Source organism: Protopterus annectens, chromosome 3.part0 (assembly GCF_019279795.1).
Source record: "Protopterus annectens isolate FY-2018-M chromosome 3.part0, PAN1.0, whole genome shotgun sequence".
Taxonomy (NCBI): Eukaryota; Metazoa; Chordata; order Ceratodontiformes; family Protopteridae; genus Protopterus; species Protopterus annectens.
In genome coordinates, this window is record NC_056731.1 from 1,955,025,811 (window position 1) to 1,955,045,565 (window position 19,755).

The 19,755-nt window shown below is 38.2% G+C and overlaps 1 protein-coding gene across 2 annotated transcripts in view; it reads left to right on the plus strand.

Moving 5' to 3' along the window:
- The first annotated feature begins 548 nt into the window (after positions 1-548).
- The window catches only part of KLHL18 (kelch like family member 18), a 698,878-nt gene continuing 679,671 nt past the window's right edge, over positions 549-19,755 (plus strand). For both annotated transcript variants that reach the window (XM_044066030.1, XM_044066031.1), the window contains exon 1: positions 549-1,021. In XM_044066030.1, the coding sequence (XP_043921965.1) occupies positions 896-1,021 (126 nt within the window). In that variant the 5' untranslated portion in view covers positions 549-895. The remainder of the gene's footprint in view (positions 1,022-19,755) is intronic.

The following is a 19,755-nucleotide window of genomic DNA, read 5'->3' on the forward strand; positions in this document are numbered from 1 at the left end:
AACCCTCAGTATTTTAAGGTTAATGGTGTGTTTTATGTATGGTTGTTAATAATTATTCCAGAACAGGGAAAGGAGCTAATGGGGGTGAGGAAAGATGTAAAAACAAGTCTGGACAGCACCCCTGGTATTTAGATGATGCAGTGTATAATACCCTGGACAGTAAAACGTATTTCTGTATTTGAGGAGAAATCGTAGGAATCGAACATTTCACCACAGCTATTTTCCATGCACTGTTCAGGAAGCACACTGGTTAACTGCGTACCGATATGCTTTTTTATATTTATAACTCTTTGCTGAACATAAGTCAGATAGAAATAGGCTGGAACTCACATTCCATTTGCATTTAACCATGTTCACGCTAGTTACCGTCCGAGAGTCAAGTCTTTAAAAAATAAATTACAGATATATTTAAATCACAGTTTAATTAAATCGTATTATAGTAGACAAGTTGAACAGACTGTTTTTTCTACTCTAGAAAGCTGGGTGGGCGGAGCAGTAATTAAGAAATACGGAAGCTCTTGGGGCGTGGTTAGTAAGAAGCACCGCCTTCCTTATTCACTTGCAATTGCTCGTTTACTCTTTACTCTCCTTTGACTTGCCGTATTAAGTGTTTTTACCGGTTTCAGGTGTGTGCTACCTTTAGGAGTGTAGCACAGATAGCAGACTAAATATTCTTTTTCGCGTTAAGGGACATAAACTGCTTTAAGGGTTGTATTACAAGTGCCGTAATCTCTAGAAATTTAGGGAAGTGAGTGAGCCGCGCCAGGGGTTGCTGGCTGCTACTGGTGTGTATAGAGCAGCCGCAGTGTAGTGGAGCCGATCCTCGAGCTGTTGCTGTAGCCCCCGCATTTTCACCTGTACTCTCTTCTCCTCGGTCTGTATTATCTTTTGGAAGATGGTGGACGACATGGAAGAACTGGAAGATTTGGTGCACTTTAGTGTAAGCGACCTTCCTAGTCGTGGTTACTCGGTCATGGAAGAAATTAGACGGCAGGGGAAGCTGTGCGACGTCACTCTGAAGGTAAGGCAGTGGACCACCACTAGCTAATGCAGGAAAGAAATTGGTGAGGGTCTTGTACCCTTACAGGGTTCCTTCTACAGTAGAGATCTGGTGGCTGCATGCTGTTAATATATATATAGCGGCCTTGAATGTACTTGTCACTGTTTATAATGTGTTTCCAAACAGTTTGCCCCAGTCTATGTGCTCCTTTATGCTGCGATATGGATGTTGTACATTCCTGGATCTGGAATAGACGTTTTGGAAGGTTGTTTTGTTAAAATCTTATTAAATGCTAATGGTACTACTTGTTGCTTTTGGTGCGTTCAAAATTTGATCGTGTGATTGCAGTCTGCTTTAGGATTTGGAAATTGATGATACCTCTTTGTAAGCCACCCCCTCCCTAGGGTTCGAGAAAACGTGTGGACACCACAGAAACCTTTGACTTGGTTTTAAACACAGTCACTGTGCTTTCAAAGATTCTTGTCTTCATCATTGATATGAATTTTATGGCGAATCTGAAGCTGAGGGTAAGCACACAATATAAGCATTTGGTAGTTTGTGTTACAAAAAGGATCTGTTAAGTCTGGATATTGTAACCCCTCTCCATGAGGGCATTCCTTTCCTGACTTCTAGGCATTCTTTGCTCTATAACTTGTAATGATTCATACAGTTAAGCACAAGAATTGTAGTCATTTTGAGTGCATTGATTATGCTTGGCTACACCCTTGCCTTCAGTTAATGTAAACCTCTTCTGTGACCAGGTCAGTTTTGGGGTGAGCCCCAAGACTTGCAAGTCAAACAGTATAAGTAGTAACTGTGCAGCTTGGTCAGAACATCCCTTTGATCACTACCAGTAAGCATTGCCCCAACATGCACGTGAAGTCTTTGCCCCTGCTTGTTGCCCTGTAAGGTGCATGACCTTGAGCATGATTTCTTTATATTTGGATTGGAATGCAGACTTCAGAAGTGTACCAATGTGATGCCCAGCGTATTGTGCATAAAGGGAATGACCTTTGACTTAATTCAGTAAAAATGTTTAAAAAAATTCTTGTGACATAGGCAAGCTTACATTTCTATAATAAAAAGGCAAACCTTATTAACTTATTCTCAGTTACACAGTGTTATGCATCACATACATTCTTTTCTACAAAGTAACCGATCCAGCATTTCATAAATTGGGTCAGTTCCTGCCTTCTGTTAAACATCATTCCTCCCCCAAAACATTTTCTGCATGTTTGTTTGTTTGCACAACTTCCATATTTTTTTAATGTGATTTGTTCCTTTTTCTAAACATCCCATTTGTTGTTTAGACTTTGGTTACCATTTTCTAGTAATTGCTTTGGGCCTTTGTTTTAAGCGTAATCAGTATCTTTAAAGATTAAAATGGTCTTCGGCATTGCTGTGCTATGATTTTTGACTAGTCTGAAGTTCAAAATTCTAAGGGAATGTGTACACCATCTATATGTGTAGCTTTTCTCCTGATTGTTTTGCAACATGCATGACTTTAAGGCTGCTTTATGTGTTATAATTGGAGAGAGTGACTTCAGAGCTGCTCCAGTCTAATGTCCTGCTCACTATACAATTACAAATTCCTATCCAAGCTATATTTATTGGTATTCAACTGTATATATTGCAGTGAGGATTTTTTAATGGCATAATTTGGAAAATCAAAGACCTCCACCAGAGTAGTACAAAATTTAACTGCGATGTAACATACTTTTCAACTATTAGGCAAATAGTTTAATTTGTAGATATTAACTACTTAATTGCAAATACTAATACATGTTATTAATTGTAGTTAAACAACGTAATTGTATCATGCATAGCCTCAACCATAGTTTGTATGCTTTTCGCACAAAGTTAAGTTGTTTGTAATTTATAGGTATGTAGAGATGGTAGAACAGTAGAGGAAACTGTTTAAGGTGGGGAGTTTTTGTCCGTGTTCTCTGCATTGTTTTTCATAGTGGTTTAGGTCAAGTTCTTGTGTTTCTAACTCCCTGAAGAATTTTAACTGGAACCTTAGTGGTGAGTTGTTGAATGTGATGGAAATACACTTCCCTTTTTATGGAAGTGTAACATGTTCTTTGTTGCAGGTGGGTGGCTTTAGTGAGTATGGGCAGTTTCTTTCCTCTTCAGTTTGATCTTCTAGTTTCATTTGTAGGACTGGTTCTTGGGTTTGGTGGGCTTAGTTGAATCTCTGATTATCTTTCCTCCCATAGCTCCTGTCCCTCTTAATTCTCCATTGGGGGAATTTATAAAATACTTGCTGAGGCCCAGCTTAATGCCTAGAGCCTATTTGACTTCTTGCCTTAACAATCCTCAGAACTTTTGTTTGCTGGTGTGACAACCCACCACTGGACCAGTAGTCAAGGAGACTCAATTCTCACCATGGGCAACAGTGGAGGATGTACACTGGGAGGATGAGAAATACACACACTATTTACAGATGCAGCAGCTCTCTGCATCAAGTACAATTTCCCTTAAGAGCACACAGAGGCCACAGTCAGTACGGGGCTGGTTTCTTCCTATTTTTCCAGATCTCCAATAAGATTCCTCCACTGGCACAGCTATAGAGTTGAGATCTCAGCTGAGTGGCTAAGCCAAGACCTCCAGTACCCTGTCTGTCCAACCAGTGCCACAGTCAGTACGGGGCTGGTTTCTTCCTATTTTTCCAGATCTCCAATAAGATTCCTCCACTGGCACAGCTATAGAGTTGAGATCTCAGCTGAGTGGCTAAGCCAAGACCTCCAGTACCCTGTCTGTCCAACCAGTGCTTAGTGTCCCTGCCCAAGTAGCTAACGAAAAGACACACACACGCACACACTTTCTTTGGGGTTAGATTTACACACACACCTGGGAAAGGCTGGCACAGGTTTACTAGCTATGCCCCCTTTTTCCAGACTATAAGGTAGTTAATCCCTGCCACCAACCAACTCCTTATCTGCTACTTTAAGGGTGTCTGATCTTATTGTGTAATATTAATATACACATGGTAGTTTGACCAGGAGCAAGGCTATTAGGACTGGTCCACACAGTGTCACCAAAAAATACGCAAGTACTCTGAAAAATTAAATTCCTCCAGACAGGTTAGCTACGATGAAAGTTTTAAAAATATTTAATAAAAGAAAATCGTGTATAATCGCAGTGACATCAGAGTTCAAAATCACAGGAAATTTTTAAAACAGCATTGCAGGTTGGTCTCAAATAAATAAAGAAAAATATCTAAACTAAGGTTTGCTATATTCCTGATTTATATCTAAGAGAGTCACTGTACTGCAGAAACATGCTTACAGAGCAAGGCAGATGTTGTGGTGAATGGTTCTTGTCAAGTCCAATACAGAATACAGAAAGCATAGTCTCACTAAGAGACTTCTCAAGTTAATATATCAATTATTACTGCTGTGATATCTTGCAGAATGACATAATTTCTTGTCATCTGACTCTATCCCAGGTGAAGCCCCCACTGCAGGAAGCTGACAGTATTTAGCATCAACTTATGAAAATACATAGACCTCAGATCTTTGGCAGATGCTGGAAGTCATAAAACAATTACATTCTTTCACATTTCAAGACTAGTAGTTTATTTCACCTTAGAAGACAGTACAGGATCTCCCTAGTTTTAGACATGGTGTCTCCTTGCTGCAATTTAAGTGAAGTATACAATATTTTATGGTGTAGCTTTAAAGCAATTTTGTTAATTTTCTGAAGTAAACCTCCTGTATTCCAGTTTCCACTGTTTAAAATATATACATTAAAACAGTTACAGTAGTGCATGTACATTTCTGTTCTTTTCCAGTAGGGCACGCTGGGGTTGCATTTTAAGCAGAAGCACTTTATAAAGTACCTTTTTAACACATGTCTGTACAGACCAGTTTGATGTACACATGGCATACAGTTCTAATACATTTGTAACACAAGCATCTTGTATAGATCATGTTGATGTTCACAAATGACATGCATGTGCTGGCAGTATCTCCATTTGTCACACTTCTTCCCCCTCAAAGACTTAAGCTAGTTTTTCACGTGACCCTTGAGAAACATTGCCTGAGAGGGATGAGCCTGTCTGGGAATACATTACCCCATACCCTGTCTTGAGATCCCAGATGCCTTTGCATTGCTGACCCCAGTGATGCACGGTCATATCATATGCTTGCAATCCTAGACTCCACCCTAGTATTTTGGGATTTTGTCTGGCTGGCTCCCTGTAGCCATAGATCTCCTTCAGGCTCCTCCTGCTTCCTACTGCAAATACTTAGCACCAGGGCATCCCTGTCATGGTAAGGTTTCATCATGTTAACATGGTACAGTTTGTGCCCCTGCCTACCAGTTATACCATATAGTTAAAGTCACTGATCTTCCTTGCCACTTTGAAGGGTCCCTCTCAAGCTGCCTGCAACTTTTTGTATCTAACAGGAATGAGAACCATAACCTGCTGCCCCACAGCATACTGTCTAACTCTGGTATTCCTGTCCTACCAGACCTCTTTCTGCTGTTGGGCTTCTGCCAGGTTCTTCTGGGCCAAGTCCATTAGTTCCATGAGCTTTGTCCTGAGGTTTAGGACTTGTGCCACAACAGACTCCTTGTGGGATTTGCACTAACCCTCCCACTTTATTACAAATCAAATCTAGAGTTCCCCTCATCCTATGCCCATACAGCAGCTCAAAGGGTGAGAAGCCTGTGGATTCCTGGAGCACTTCTCTAAGCAAACAGGTGGGGACAAGTATTTGTCCCACTCCCTCGTAAACTAGTCTGCAAATGCCAGTAGCATGGTCTTTAGTGTAGAGTTAAACCTCTCCAGCAGACCATTAGTCTGGGGATGGTAGGGGGTGGTCTTTAGGTGCTTCACTCCACAGGCAAGCCAGCAGGTCTGACATGAAATTGGTATCTCTGCCAGTCAATATTTCTTTTGAGAAACCTTGTTGTTGTTGTGTCTTTTGACTTTTCCCGGTTAGGGGTCGCCACAGCGGAACTCCGGTCCGCTAATGATTGGTAGTTGATTTTTACGTGCCGAGTTACCAGCCCTGATGCACATGCCCATTCACGCATGTCTCCACTCAGAAGACACTCTAGCCGAGAATCGAACTGGACAGTGTCTTGCTGTGAGGCGACAACGCTACCGCAGCACCACCACCGCAGCAGTCTTTTGAGAAACCTACCTTGCTTAAAATCTCTAACAAAGCATTTGCCACCTTTTCTGCCTCCGTGGAGGACAGCGCCACCGCCTCAGCATAATCTCCTACCACTAGGATATGCTCCTTCCCTGTGGAACTTTGGGTACTCAGAGGCTCCACAATATCCATAGCTACCCTCTGAAATGGCTCCTCAATCAGGCTAAGGCATCAAAGGAGGCTTGACCTTGCCTACTTTTTGGCACTGCTCACAGGTCTTGCAGTTCCCTGTTTCATCCCCAAAATCCCAGGCCAGTAAACGTTCTGCATAATGAGTCTCTTGGTACATTTTTTGTCCATATGACCTGTGAAGGGAATGTCATGGACTGTGGCTAGAAGGGCCAGGCAGTAGGCTCTGTATTACCTCACCCTCTAGCCCTCTGTCAGGGGTCCAGTCTCTATACAGTAACCCTTTGTCCCAGTATACACACTCACCTTTTCCTTGAGGATCAGGCCTCCCTGGCTACCTCCCTCAAGCCTTGTATTGTAGGATCGATCTGAGAGCTGAGCCTTTCTCAACTTTCTCTTTGTAACCCTTCCCAGCTCCCCTTCCACAGGAAGTCTGGTATCCTCTGACAGAGATGCCTCACTGTTATCCTGGGTACTACTACTTGCCTCTGTCCTTGCAGTCAGTCTGTAAAAGGGAACATCAGTAACCACCAGCAGCTGTGGCTCTCCTTCAGTCTCACTGCTGCAGGGTATTTAGCTCCCTGAAGTAGCCACCTCACCAGTCCTGGCTTGTGCAGTCTCTCTGGGTCCCCCCAGGCTATCAGACCAACATGCTTGCCTCAAATCCTGACTGCGTGTAACTGTATGCACACAAGGTACTGTATTATTAAACTCATTCTGTATCGGGACATCTGCAGGGATATCTTCAAACACACCTACTTGCTTGCTTCCTTTTCCACCCTCCCAGTGAAGGTGAACCCTAGTCAAGTGTATTTGGAATGGGGTCTTCCTAAAGCTCTGACTGGAGTAGACTGCCCAAGCAAGTAGTACTCCTGTAATCATTGCAGGCTTCACAGTGGTTAGGTCAGAGACTGCATCTCTATTAGCAGTGGCCTGTTTCACATCTACTAAGATAGATATAACCTCTTATGGTAGTTTGGTACCCTTGTTGTGTCCAGGCAACTTACTGCTGGCATTCTGTCATTCCCACTTACTGGCTGTCCCACCTTTTATTCCCCCACCTTGCCTCAGTGGACATCTATATGCTGCAGGGCCCCACTGGTTACATTTAAAACACTTAACCCCTGATCCTGGCTGTGTACCTGAACGAGTGCATTCCCTTGTTACTGGCAGACTCTGTTGGGGGTGGTTTAGGCCTCCCACCATTGGTTCCCTTAGACCCATGTGCAGCACTGGGTATACCTTTCCTGTGCAAATTTATAACATGAAGTGTATGTGATTTTAACTGCTGTTGAATGAATTAATATCATGTGACTTGCAGTAGGGGTATATATTTGGAGTTTTTTTAGTATGCATTTGTTGTTCTGATGAACTTTTTTTAACAAAATCGCTTAACAACTGGAAATATCTGGTTCTTTGGAGATCGTTTTCGACCGTTGTTCTAACTTTCAGAATGACCTAATTTCTTGTCATTTGACTCTATCCCAGGTAAAACTCCCAGTGTTTGGATGCTGGCAGTATTTGGCATCTAACTATGAAAGTACATAGACCTCAGATCTTGGGCAGATGCTGGAAGTCCAAAAATAATTACATTCCTTCACATTTCAAGACTAGTAATTATTTCACCCTAGAGACAATACAAAAATCTCCCTAGTTTTAGATATTATTTCCTTGCTGCATTGAAACTGAAATGTACCATCTTTTATGACATAGCCATAAAGTAATGTAATTTCAGTTATTTTTCTGAAGTTAACCTCCTGTATTCCAGTTTCCACTGTTAAAATATATACATTTAAACGGTTACAATAGTGCATATACATTTCTGTTCTTTTCCAGTGGGGCACACCGTGCTTACATATTAAACAGAAGCACTTTATAAAATTCCTTAACACGTGTGTACAGACCAGTTTGACATTTACATGACATACAGTTCTAATACATTTGTAACATGAGCTTCTTATATAGATCATGGTGATACTCACAAATGACATATAATTATTTACAAAATTCCAGATAGCTGTGTTGGCAGTATGTCCTTTTGTCGCATTTGGCTCCCCCCTTGTTTCAGCAAATGGGTCTTTACTGCTTTTGGAGAGGGGGATACAGTGGGTTGGATCTTGGGGAGTCGTCCTTCTTTACCCGTTTCCTTACAGGAAGTGGGAGGGGGGCAACTCTTCTTCACGCCTGAGGGTAGTGTGGTACTTGAGGACTGGTTCCTTGTATTGGGATCACATGGACTGCAGTTTGTCTTCTGGTGCCCTGAAAATCTGGAGGTGAATTTATTACTTTTGCTTCCTTTTGGAGGAGGGATTTGGGATTCTTCGAGAGTAGATGATTTGCCCAGTCTGTCCATTGTTGGGTTAACTATCAGAGCCCTTTGGGTCCATAATGCTCCTTTTCCAGGAAAAGTTCTTGGTTCTTGTTAGATGTTAGTTTTCAGCATTCTTGTTAGCCCTTGTGTGAGTTTCTTTTCCAGTTGGGTAGTGTTACTCTTAGGGACTCAACCCAACAGTATGACCCATCAGTAAGAGTGTTTAATGTCAGCTGTAATGGACGCATTACTGTTTCAATTGATCAGGAATCCTTCTACCACTGTCCTTCAGTGGAAGGTCTATCCATTCAGTCTAAACTGATAAAGCCCTGTGTTTTAGACAAGTATAGTATGGTAGTAGTCTTCATTGTTGTAATTGGTTACAAGGAAGTGAATTGGGTATGTACGGGAATGAGCTGACTTGTGTAGTTAACACATTATGTTGTGGTGTGTGACACAGGTGGACATCGTCCTTAAAAGTAGGGACTTCCAGAAAAAAGTATGGTTGCTGATGGGCTCTATCACATCCAGCAATCATAATGCTCTCAGGAAGGGACTTTTAAGTAGATCAGCTGATAAGAAAAAAAATGTTAATTTTAATAGTGGTGGTATCCTTGGATCTCTTGGAGAGGATCTGAGAAACAATCTCATTATTCAAAATGAGCAGCAAAGAGGTGATACAAAGCAGGAGGAGAAAGGTTAGTGTGACATTTTAAATTGCCTTTGATTTCAGACACAGTGGATAAGGCATGACATGAGGTTTGGATAACATGAGCTGAATTTTTATCTGAGTTGCAGTAGCATTATTTCATGAGTTCCACAAGAAGCTGAACTGGCACGCAACAGGCCCCACATATAGAACAGGAAAGCAAATCTTGTGACCCTTCATAGAGTAGCATTGTAGAAAGCAAGATTCTGTCACTGATTGAAGGGGAACTTGGTCCACCTCATTGTAAAATGTGGTGTCTTACTTGTTATAGCATGTAATACAGGACTCCTTATAGCAAAAGCAATTCCAGATAGCAGATGACTTTACAGAATCATACCAAGGCTTTTCATCTAAATTTTGTTTTGAAAATTGTGGCAAGCTTGAGGATGATGAGCCTTGGAGGAATGATGGCTCATGGGTTCAAAGGTGATCCAGATTGTGAGCTGCTGGGTTAAGAAACATTTATTCATGGTTAATTTCTTGATTGCTTTCTTTTGTTAGAAGATCTGAGAGAGCACAGCCAGAGAAGTTGATTATTTTACCAGATATGGATATCAAGATTAAACAAGAATGTGCTTTCTCTGTGTCCGTACACCAAGATGAATTGAGATGTGATGGATCAATCGTTCTTGTTTATATTCTTGTTGTGGGATTCCTTTGACCATAACGTCATGCTGAGGGGTTTTAGAGGATTCATCGGTGTAAGGCACATCATTGTATAACTTTTTTCTGCAAGGCATCTCATTAACGTGTCCGTTTAGGGCCACACTGCACAAAATTATGGAGGCCATGGACTTGGATGCAGGATGGTGCATACATTACTTGTGAATCTTGTAGCTTCAAACTGAGTCTTTGCTTTTGTGCATTTTTTAAAATATGTTCTTATTTAAGAGATGGTATCTTCTTACATTGTGATTCTCTTGATGTAATTTTATCTCTGTATTCATACAGTCTACAAAAATGCATACGCAACACAGTGTGTATAATAGGACAAGTCCATCTTTTTCTATATTGGATGCTGTCAGCTAGGTATTTAAAACTTTCCAAGGCTATTGGACTGTTCCCTGTTAAAATCGTATGTGCAAAAGGACCCTTCTCCAATTCTCTCTTGCCATATGAAAGGCTCAGTATTGAGTTGTTAATGATCCTTGTGTTCTCTCCCCCCTCTTGCGCAAGGATTTCTGTGCTTTTCCTTTGTCTTTTCTCTTGGTTATTTGTAATTCTAATTAGAGTATTCAATTTAATGGATAGTATATGAAAGTTTCTTATAGGTTCATAGGTTAAGTACTAGGCTATTGGCCCTAGGGCCTATATAAGCCTAGCCAAAAGGTACCCTGGCTTTCGCCACCCAAGAAAATTATTTTCCTGTGCCACTGTCGAGCAGAGCCACAGAAGTGATCCCCGGGGTGAATTTCCTATCTCCCATCCAATCATCAAGATTTGTCTTGAAGAGTGCTAATGAGGAGCTTTGTTTGATATAGATAGGTAGTTTGTTCCAGAGTATGGGAAGTCTCTGGGACAGGAATCTATCCCTCCAGCATGTTCTGTTTATTGTGGTGACAAGGTTTAGGTCCCTAGACCATGTAGCTCGTAGGGATTGGGATTTCTTTAAGTGGAGCATGTCAAAAGCTCTGGGTTTGACATAGCTTTGTGTGTTAGGCAGAGATCGCCTCTGAGTAGGCGATATGCAACGGAGTAAAGCTGCATTTTTTTTTAAACTGTCTGCGTGGGGCATTTATTGGAGGCTTGTCGAATTTTTCAATTAAATGAACATGTTCATGTGAAATATAATTTGTATCTAGTCTAGCCTAGTTATTGTACCTTGAGGAATAATATGTAAGTTCTCAAAGTTCCTACTAATGAATTCACTTATTCTATACCAACTATTTTCATAAATTTCTCCAACATTATATGCTCTTTTGTTATATTTTCCCTTCTAGGTCCCCCAGATATATCCTCATGATTTCAAATGAAATTACTGTCCCCAAATACAAGTAATATTCCCTGCTGAAAGCTGATTTCTCCCCAAATTTTCTTAGCAATGTTAGGTGGAATACAAATACAGGTCAGTGCAATCCTCATCCTTTGTTTGTAGCTCCTTACTACCACAAATCTACCATTACCTTTTTCCCTTGTATATCAGTAGTAGAGGTTCTCTAGCAATTTGTATTGGTACTCCCCTTTTCCTTTGTCCCTGGCACTCTGTTCAATATCCATCCTGAAATACTTTATGAAATTCACATGCTTACTTCTTTCCAAATGTGTCTCCTGTACAACTGCTATTTGCACTCTACAAATATGATTCAACACTGCTTCCTTTTTGTCTATACTTGGAAGGATACTCACTTTCCAAAAATAATATAGATAGTGTTGCCATTGTGACAATAAGTTACTATTCTTACCTATTATTTATGAGCGCTTAGTTCCAGCTTTTGTGTTACATGCACCCACTAATGTCTGGCAGGTTGATCTTTTATACGGTTGTTTCTTGTCATCTCCATTTGAACCAACTTTTGTGTTGCATGCACCCACTAATGTCTGGCAGGTTTATCTTTTATACAGTTGTTTCTTGTCACCATTTGAACCTATGTCACATTTTACAATACTTTTTCTTTACATAAAAAACATCCAAATAAACATTGCCCAGAACACCCTATAATCTATTAACTTAAAACAAACACACAAAACTATGTACTTCTTTAAATAGTGAAGTTTAACCCTCTTGATAGAAAGAATTGCTCCAGACAGACAGCTGCACCCACAGGCATTACCTAACCTAAACTTAAAGCTATCCACGCTATGGTGCATGTTATACACTATGCTCCTACTTACAATAATTATTGCCTGATCTTGTCTTATCTTAATTACCCTCCCAGATGTGGAAAGACAGCATGTATGCTTTCAGAAAACATTTAACTTTGTTAGAAATTAAAAATTATTTTGACTTTTTTATGGCCTGCCCGTGTTTTCCACTTGTCTCCATAGAAATATAAGAACAAAATGTACAGCTGCCCTCAGCTGCAGTCTTCTCAACTCACACTGCACATTTATTTGCAAAAGGAAAACGTTTCTTTTCATTACATTCAGTGTCCTCTTATGTACCGAGTTACACAAAAATTTATTAGGAATAATTCTTCACACTTTCTTTTCCATATTCTCAGATTACTACAAGTGTTCTGACTCATTTTAAAAGTTTTCCATATAATGTTATATCAACTGTTATATTTTCGAATCCTTCCCAGTTACACTGATTTAACTTCTCAACAACTGTTCATCTTTTATATTAAACACAACAAAATGTTTTATCTTCACTAAACTCATCACACTTTCGTTCTTCTAGTGCCTTATATTTCATATTACTTTTAATAGGCAACATATCCATTGTGGATGATTGTCACTCTGAAGTGATACCCTGACCTCGTGTACAAAAATAGGAAAAGAGGTGATGGATGGATGGATATTTCAGCTTCCTAACAAATCTCAAACATTTTCTTTATATTCTTTAGCATTTTTTTTCAATGTATTTTAATTCCTTCCAAGGAGCTGCAGTATATTTCTCCATAATACTGTTATACCTTAACTTCTGTTTTCATCAATCTTATTAATTTTTATTTCCATATTATTTTCTTTCAGTCTTTTCTTGTTTACCACTTTTTTTTTCTCCTTCATATTTTCAGACTTTGTCATACCTTACATATAACATTTTCCCAACTTTTGCAACAGCACATTCTCCGTATACTTCTCATATCTTTTCTATTTTACACAAAGAATGCATATATTCCAAGACTTTTTTTTTTTTTTTTTTTTATTCAAGCCTTCTCCTCCTCCTCATTTATTGTAGACTACCCATCTTTTCACTGGATTCAGTCTTAATATTATTATCATTATTACATTATTTGTGTAACAACAATAATAATAAACTAGCATATCTTTTTCCATTTTAGCTGGAAAATGTACACCTCCTAAATATGATAGCTTTCCTAATATGTATTTAACATGTACACTTTTTGTTAACTGATAATCAAGATATTATTTCTTCCAAAATTATTTTCCACTATTCGATTACATTTTCATACTCTTTGAAATGTATTCCTAATACACATTTATTTCGTAGTATAATATTTTGAACTTGATTAGTGTTTCTAAACCATTTACTTTATGCCTTAAACAGTAACATAGATTTCTTTAATAATTTCCGCACTTGTATCTCTACTTTATTTATCCATATTTTATTTTTAACCACAATCATTAAGTCACCTGCATATGACAGACAAATTATTATTACAACTCCTTTATCTTCCACTTTGCTTCTTTCATTTCACACATGCTTTTTTGAATTATTGCATTCATTATCAGTACAAAGAGACACATGCTTATTAGATGCTATTTTTTAACTACTTTTCTACTTTTTATATTTTTTGCATCCATTATAATATTTACCCATGACATTCCATAGCATATTTTACAACATTCAAAATCGCAGACTTTTCTAGAATCTTCCGTATCATTTCATGACTAATACCTTTGCCACATCACAAACTTTACTTCCTTTCTTTACTGTTAACATTTCCTTCACATCTGTCCTCTTGATTCTGAAACTCGCTTCCTCTACAACTTCATACAAAATATTCTGCATGCTTTCTGCATTATTTTCATAAAGATTTTTATAATTATTTCACAGTGTTAGTCTGTATTTTTATACATAAAAATGTAACTACATCAGTACATATCACTTCGTCTGTTATTCTTGTGTAGCTATTCAGTTAACATTTCACAGAACATTAATTTCTCATTTTCATGCATCTCTTTATAATATTCATAAACTAATTCAGCTATTCATAGTGCTAATTCCTTACTGTCTTTTATTAATTCTTCAATCTCCTTTTCTAGAGAATTCAGATTTTATTTACAGTCCATACTTCTTTTTGTAATACTTCCTTTTCATACATTCTTCCCACAAACTTGTCTAAAATCTCCCTTATTTATCTAACATTTCCGTCTTCAGACATTGCATCCATTCTTCATTCTCTTAACACTTTTCCCAAAAATGGTGAGACGACTTTTATTCCTTTTATTTTAAAACTACATATTTTTAAACTTTTTATATGTTTTAAACATCTATTTCTCTTATTCTGTCACCACATTGTTCTATTTTACTTTCATGTCTTTTATGATTTAATTATATTACTCTTCTACACCATCCCATTGCTCTTTTTTTTTTTTCTCCAGTCAAAACTAATTTTCTTGTATTTTTAATAAGCTCTCTACCAATCTGTCCACTTTTCATAATGGACTCTCATTGTTATATGCTGTTCCCATAAAATCTAAAGCTACCTTTTAATTTCCAATCTGTTTTAGCAATCTCACATGTGTTGTCGTTTCCCTTCCTTTATTATTTCTCTGTCATTTTCTGTAATATCTTGCACTGCTCTGTGACCTGAAAACTCAGCCATTTCTTTCCCCAGACATTTATTTCTGTTCCAAGAGCCCTTTTATAACTCCATTCTCTATTTTTTTCTTATTTTCAGCCCTTCATGTGTTATAACTTCTCTTATTACCTTACTAGTTGTTGTTGCCTTTCGGCTTTTCCCAGTTGGGGGTCGCCACAGCAGAACTCCGGTTTGCTAATGATTGGTAGTTGATTTTTATGTGCCGAGTTACCAGCCCTGATACACAACCTTCAACAAAGGTACGCCCATTCACACATGTCTCCATGCAGAAGACGCTGTAGCTGAGAATCAAACCGGACAGCATCTTACTGTGAGGCGACAGCGCTACCGCAGCACCACCACCGTGGGTTCTCTTTTACCTTACTACTGTGTGATATTTCCCTTTTCCTTTTTAAAACATAATTAAACTCGCCCACCATAACTGACACATTTAACAGGACAAAGTTAAGTTCTTTAAACATCATTTTCCTCTCCATCATATTGCTGTATGCATAAACTGCAATTATCCTTGCATATATTTCCATTTTCCATGTATAACATATCACTAGTCTTCCATGTACTACCATCACATCCAAATTAACCAGCTAGATCAACGCAGTCCTCGTAACTCTGCCCAGGTTCTTCAATGGCTTTCTTGCAGTGGGATTTCCTTTCCCATCCACTTTTATACTCGCTCTGGATCCTTGCAAGCTTGAATTCACAGAGGGTGACCCCTTCCATTTGTACCTTCTGCATTTTAAGTTCAACTTAAAACTCACTGCAGGCTCTCCAACACGTACCATGTGAGAACACCTCTTGGTGCTCTGCTTAGACTCACAAAGAATGGATTTCCCTTCCACTTTATATCTAGTCCCTCCTGCACTTCAGGACACTGGTAAGTTATACTGCTGGCTATCTTCAACAGCTACCCCATGAAAATTCTTTCTCATGCACACTTCTTAATATCCTACACTTCTTGTCTACAGTACTCCATACTGGAGAGCAATAACAAACTGTATCGGTTGTGTCTTTCTTGTTTTTCTCAGTGCAGGGTTAACCACAGACTTTATCCAACTGTGCCCGTCTCCGGTGTCTTGGAACTTTCCAGTAGTATCTTAAAATCGTTTGCTTTTATTGTGTTCTATTGCTAACCCTAAACAGATACAGGGGTTTCTGTATGAGTAAACACATCAGCTCAGGCCATCCCAATGTTGGCTAACCCACTGCGTGGGATAATCCTGAACAGAAACCCTCTAAACCTACCCAATATCCAATTTTTGTTCCTAAATTCCTCTTTGTAAATATTTTTCTAGATTTTCCTTGCCATGACTGGCTTGAACTGAATATTTCTTTCAGCCTTCCATCAACTTTCCAACATGGGCATGTACATAACTCCTTTTTGAACTGTCCCAGAACCATCCTAGTAGCAGAAACCTGATTCTCAAACCATAGCCTTAAGGTAGACGGTCCTATGGGGTCTAACAATCCTTGGTTCAAATTTAAAGCAACACACTGTTTTGAGTTTCTGTTTCACTGTTTTCCTTATTTTGTCTCATTATCTTCCTTTCCCTTAACATTTACAAAAATATTGTTTTGCAACCCATGTAAAGTGGTAATTCATGTAAACTTGCTACGTTGTTAAAAATGCATCAGAGCTGTAGCGTTTTATGTTTAAAAATATACAAACTGTATACGAGATGTTTTTTTCCAGCTATGTAAACCTAATACTGTATCATATTTTAAGTGTAACCAAAAGAGACAAACCACACAGATGTATTTATTGTAGCAATATAAAAAAATGGTACTTGCGTGTTGTTGCAACCAGATTTTTAACGAAGTGTAATTGTCATTGTGCTCGGAGAAATGACTGTATATATTAACACTGCACCAATCAAGTAACCCAAAGGGAGGAAGAACAGCCAAGTTCACTCAGTGAAACACTACTTTATTAAAATAAAAACACGGTGGTCAAGAGCTTTCATCCTTGTCATAGGGACTTCAGAACAATACCATCACATTTTCTCAGCATTCATATACAGCCAACAATAAAAACTAATTGGTTCCTATTAATTGCATTATTAATAAATTATCCTAAAAAAACTTCTAAAAGAAACCTGTACCTTTACTATAAGCATTGTTAAATTAACAATAAAATCATTAAAATTTTTAAATGCCACTATATGAAGCCTTATTAAATAATATTGACCCAAAATGTAGTTTATCTTATAAATGAAATGGTGAATTTGAATTGTATTTTAATCTGGAAACCTAGTGGCGTCCAGGGACAGTTGCCATTTTAATTCACAAACTTCTAAAAATTCACTCTGTGTCCCCCCTTGTTGGTCCATTGTTATTTGTTGTATTAAGAACTTGAATGAATGACCTGTATAGTCCATAAGATGCCTACTTAATGCATTCATGTTTTTTAAATGCCTTGTGTCCAATACATGCTCCTAAATCCTGTTCCTAAACAGTTTACAAGATTTTCGTATGCAGAATGGTGGACATAGGGAACATTTTGTAATGTACACTACATTCTTAGTTTGGCAATTATAATGACCTTTTATGGGAATGTGCCTACCATTTAAATTAAAACTATCCCCTGTGACAAATATAACACTGGTAGCACATCCCACATTTAAAATTGCCAACCTTTCCAACTGCACCATGGCTACTCAACCTACTCCCCTGTTCAATATTTCTTTGAAACATCTGTCTCTCCTGAAAATGAATTTGGGTTTTTTACTAAAATATTTAGACATGTTTTTGTCCACTGACAGTAAATCCTAATTCTTTTCTATTAGTTGATATACCCCATGGGCATCCTTGTTATAAGTAGTAATAAATCTAGAATGTGCATAAGCATTATTGTCAATATCAGAATTTTACTGTCACTGTGACTGTTGTATCTGAGGATCCTAAAATGGGTAAATAAAATTCATTTTTTCGTTTTATTTATAACCTCTTCCCTAACGGTGGTTAACATTTCCATTGGATAACTTCTTTTCTCAAACATGTCTAAAGTTAAACTCCTCCACAAATTCCTTATCCAGGGAAGTCCATTTTTGCAGCACAAACTGCCCCTTTACTATAGATTTCTTTTGAAAAGAAGGGTGGCACCTATTAAATTCCAACATCCTTTCATTGTCTATTTTCAATTCAACATCTAAATACGTTATTTGTGTTTGACTATATTCATAAGTAAACTTGAAACAACTCAGTGTCATTGATGAATTCCAAAAACTGCACTAAGGTATCATTTGTTCCAATCCAAATCAAGAACATATCGTCCAAAAATCTAGAGTAATTGTTAACATATTGCATGTAACCAGATTTGAAAATGAAACTATCCTCCCAGTATGACATGACATAATTTGCAAAAATGGGGGCAGAAGTTGCCCCCATTGCCACACCAGTGCTCTACCAAAAATACTGACCCTCACACCTAATGAAATTGTTTCAACACCATCTCCATTAAGGTCACAAAACATTAATTTCATCTTTATCATATGTACCTGTTTGTAATTGGGTTTTAAACCATAATAAACCTTATTCCTGTGGTATAACTGAAAATAAGTTGCAAACATCTGTGGTCACTATACTGAAAATTCAAGTTCACCAGAAACTGCCAAGAGTCTTTGCATATGTATTTAAAATACTGCAAACCTCTCTTTAAATGAAAATCCAAATATTTACCTATAAAGCATGTTTTGCTTCTTTTTGCATCCACAATAAGTCTGAACTTTGGATTTACTAATCCTTTATGAATTTTACTCAGTCCAAAGATGTTTGCTACTACTTGATGTTATTTTTTTTATAAAATTTTAAGCATCTGCGTCGATTTGTCCCTGCAGTAACATATCTTCCAGTGTCAGATCCAACTTTTTATACAAGATGTTAATTTCCGTTAAGGAAATTCACGGTAAGTGTTCTCAATTAAGACTGACATACAATTTAAATCAAATTTGTCCATCACTACAACTCCACTGCCTTTATCTGGCTTCATTATATGTATTTTTTTATCCTTGGAGATATCAGACAGTAACATTTTTTTTCTTCTACTGCCAAATTATCTCATGGGACCTCACAGGTACGTACTTTATGTCCAATTCATAAACTTTTTCAAAGAAGCCAACCAAGTTACACATAGGGGGATTAAAAATGCTCTGTTTACTTGGTCTTGTATTGATTTCGTTGTTACAATTATTATCTCCAAACCATGGTCTTAAATTCAACTTCCTTGTTAAAATGTTTCCGGTCAATTTAAAGTATCAGCAATCCTACCCCTCCAGCTCGGGACATAAGTAAAGCCCTTTGCTTGCAATTTTGCATGCGTGGTCTGAATATCTTTATATGAATAAAAATAAATCTTAAAGTCCCTTGTTGTGTTCACAGTAATTTATGGCAAACTTTCCGTTTCCTCAAAAGCATGTAACATGCCCCCCAAAACCACACATTCATTTTCAACTTCAACATTTTGTTCATTATTTTCCAACGTTTCACTAAAATGATTACTTTCATCAGTTCCACAAATTTCTGAAACCCCATTAACATCAAACATTGAACAATTGCTTTCAACTTCCTGGTTGTTACTATGAGTATCTAAATCTTGCACAGCCAGACATTCATTAAAAAGCATCTCATTAGTACTAGCACTGCTTGAAATAACAATGTCAACATCCATTTCACTGCAATCAATACTGTCTTCACATACATCCATATCTAAAACTTCATTAAAATCCATCACTAACTGCTCAAGCTCATTGCTTCCAACCCTAGAGCTGATTAAGCAAATGTCCGATTCTTGTGTAAACAAACAAGTCACCAAAAAGTAATTCATTCATTTCGGTACCACTGAAAAAGTCTATAGCGGCATCCATCATCTCTTCTGCTGATTGGGAGCATGATACGAGTTTTTTGGTCTTGCTCTCTGTGCTGTGTAGTCCCTGTTGTTGTCATTTTCCACATAATTTGAAGCCCGATTTGTTTAATCGAGGCCCTCTGTTCTT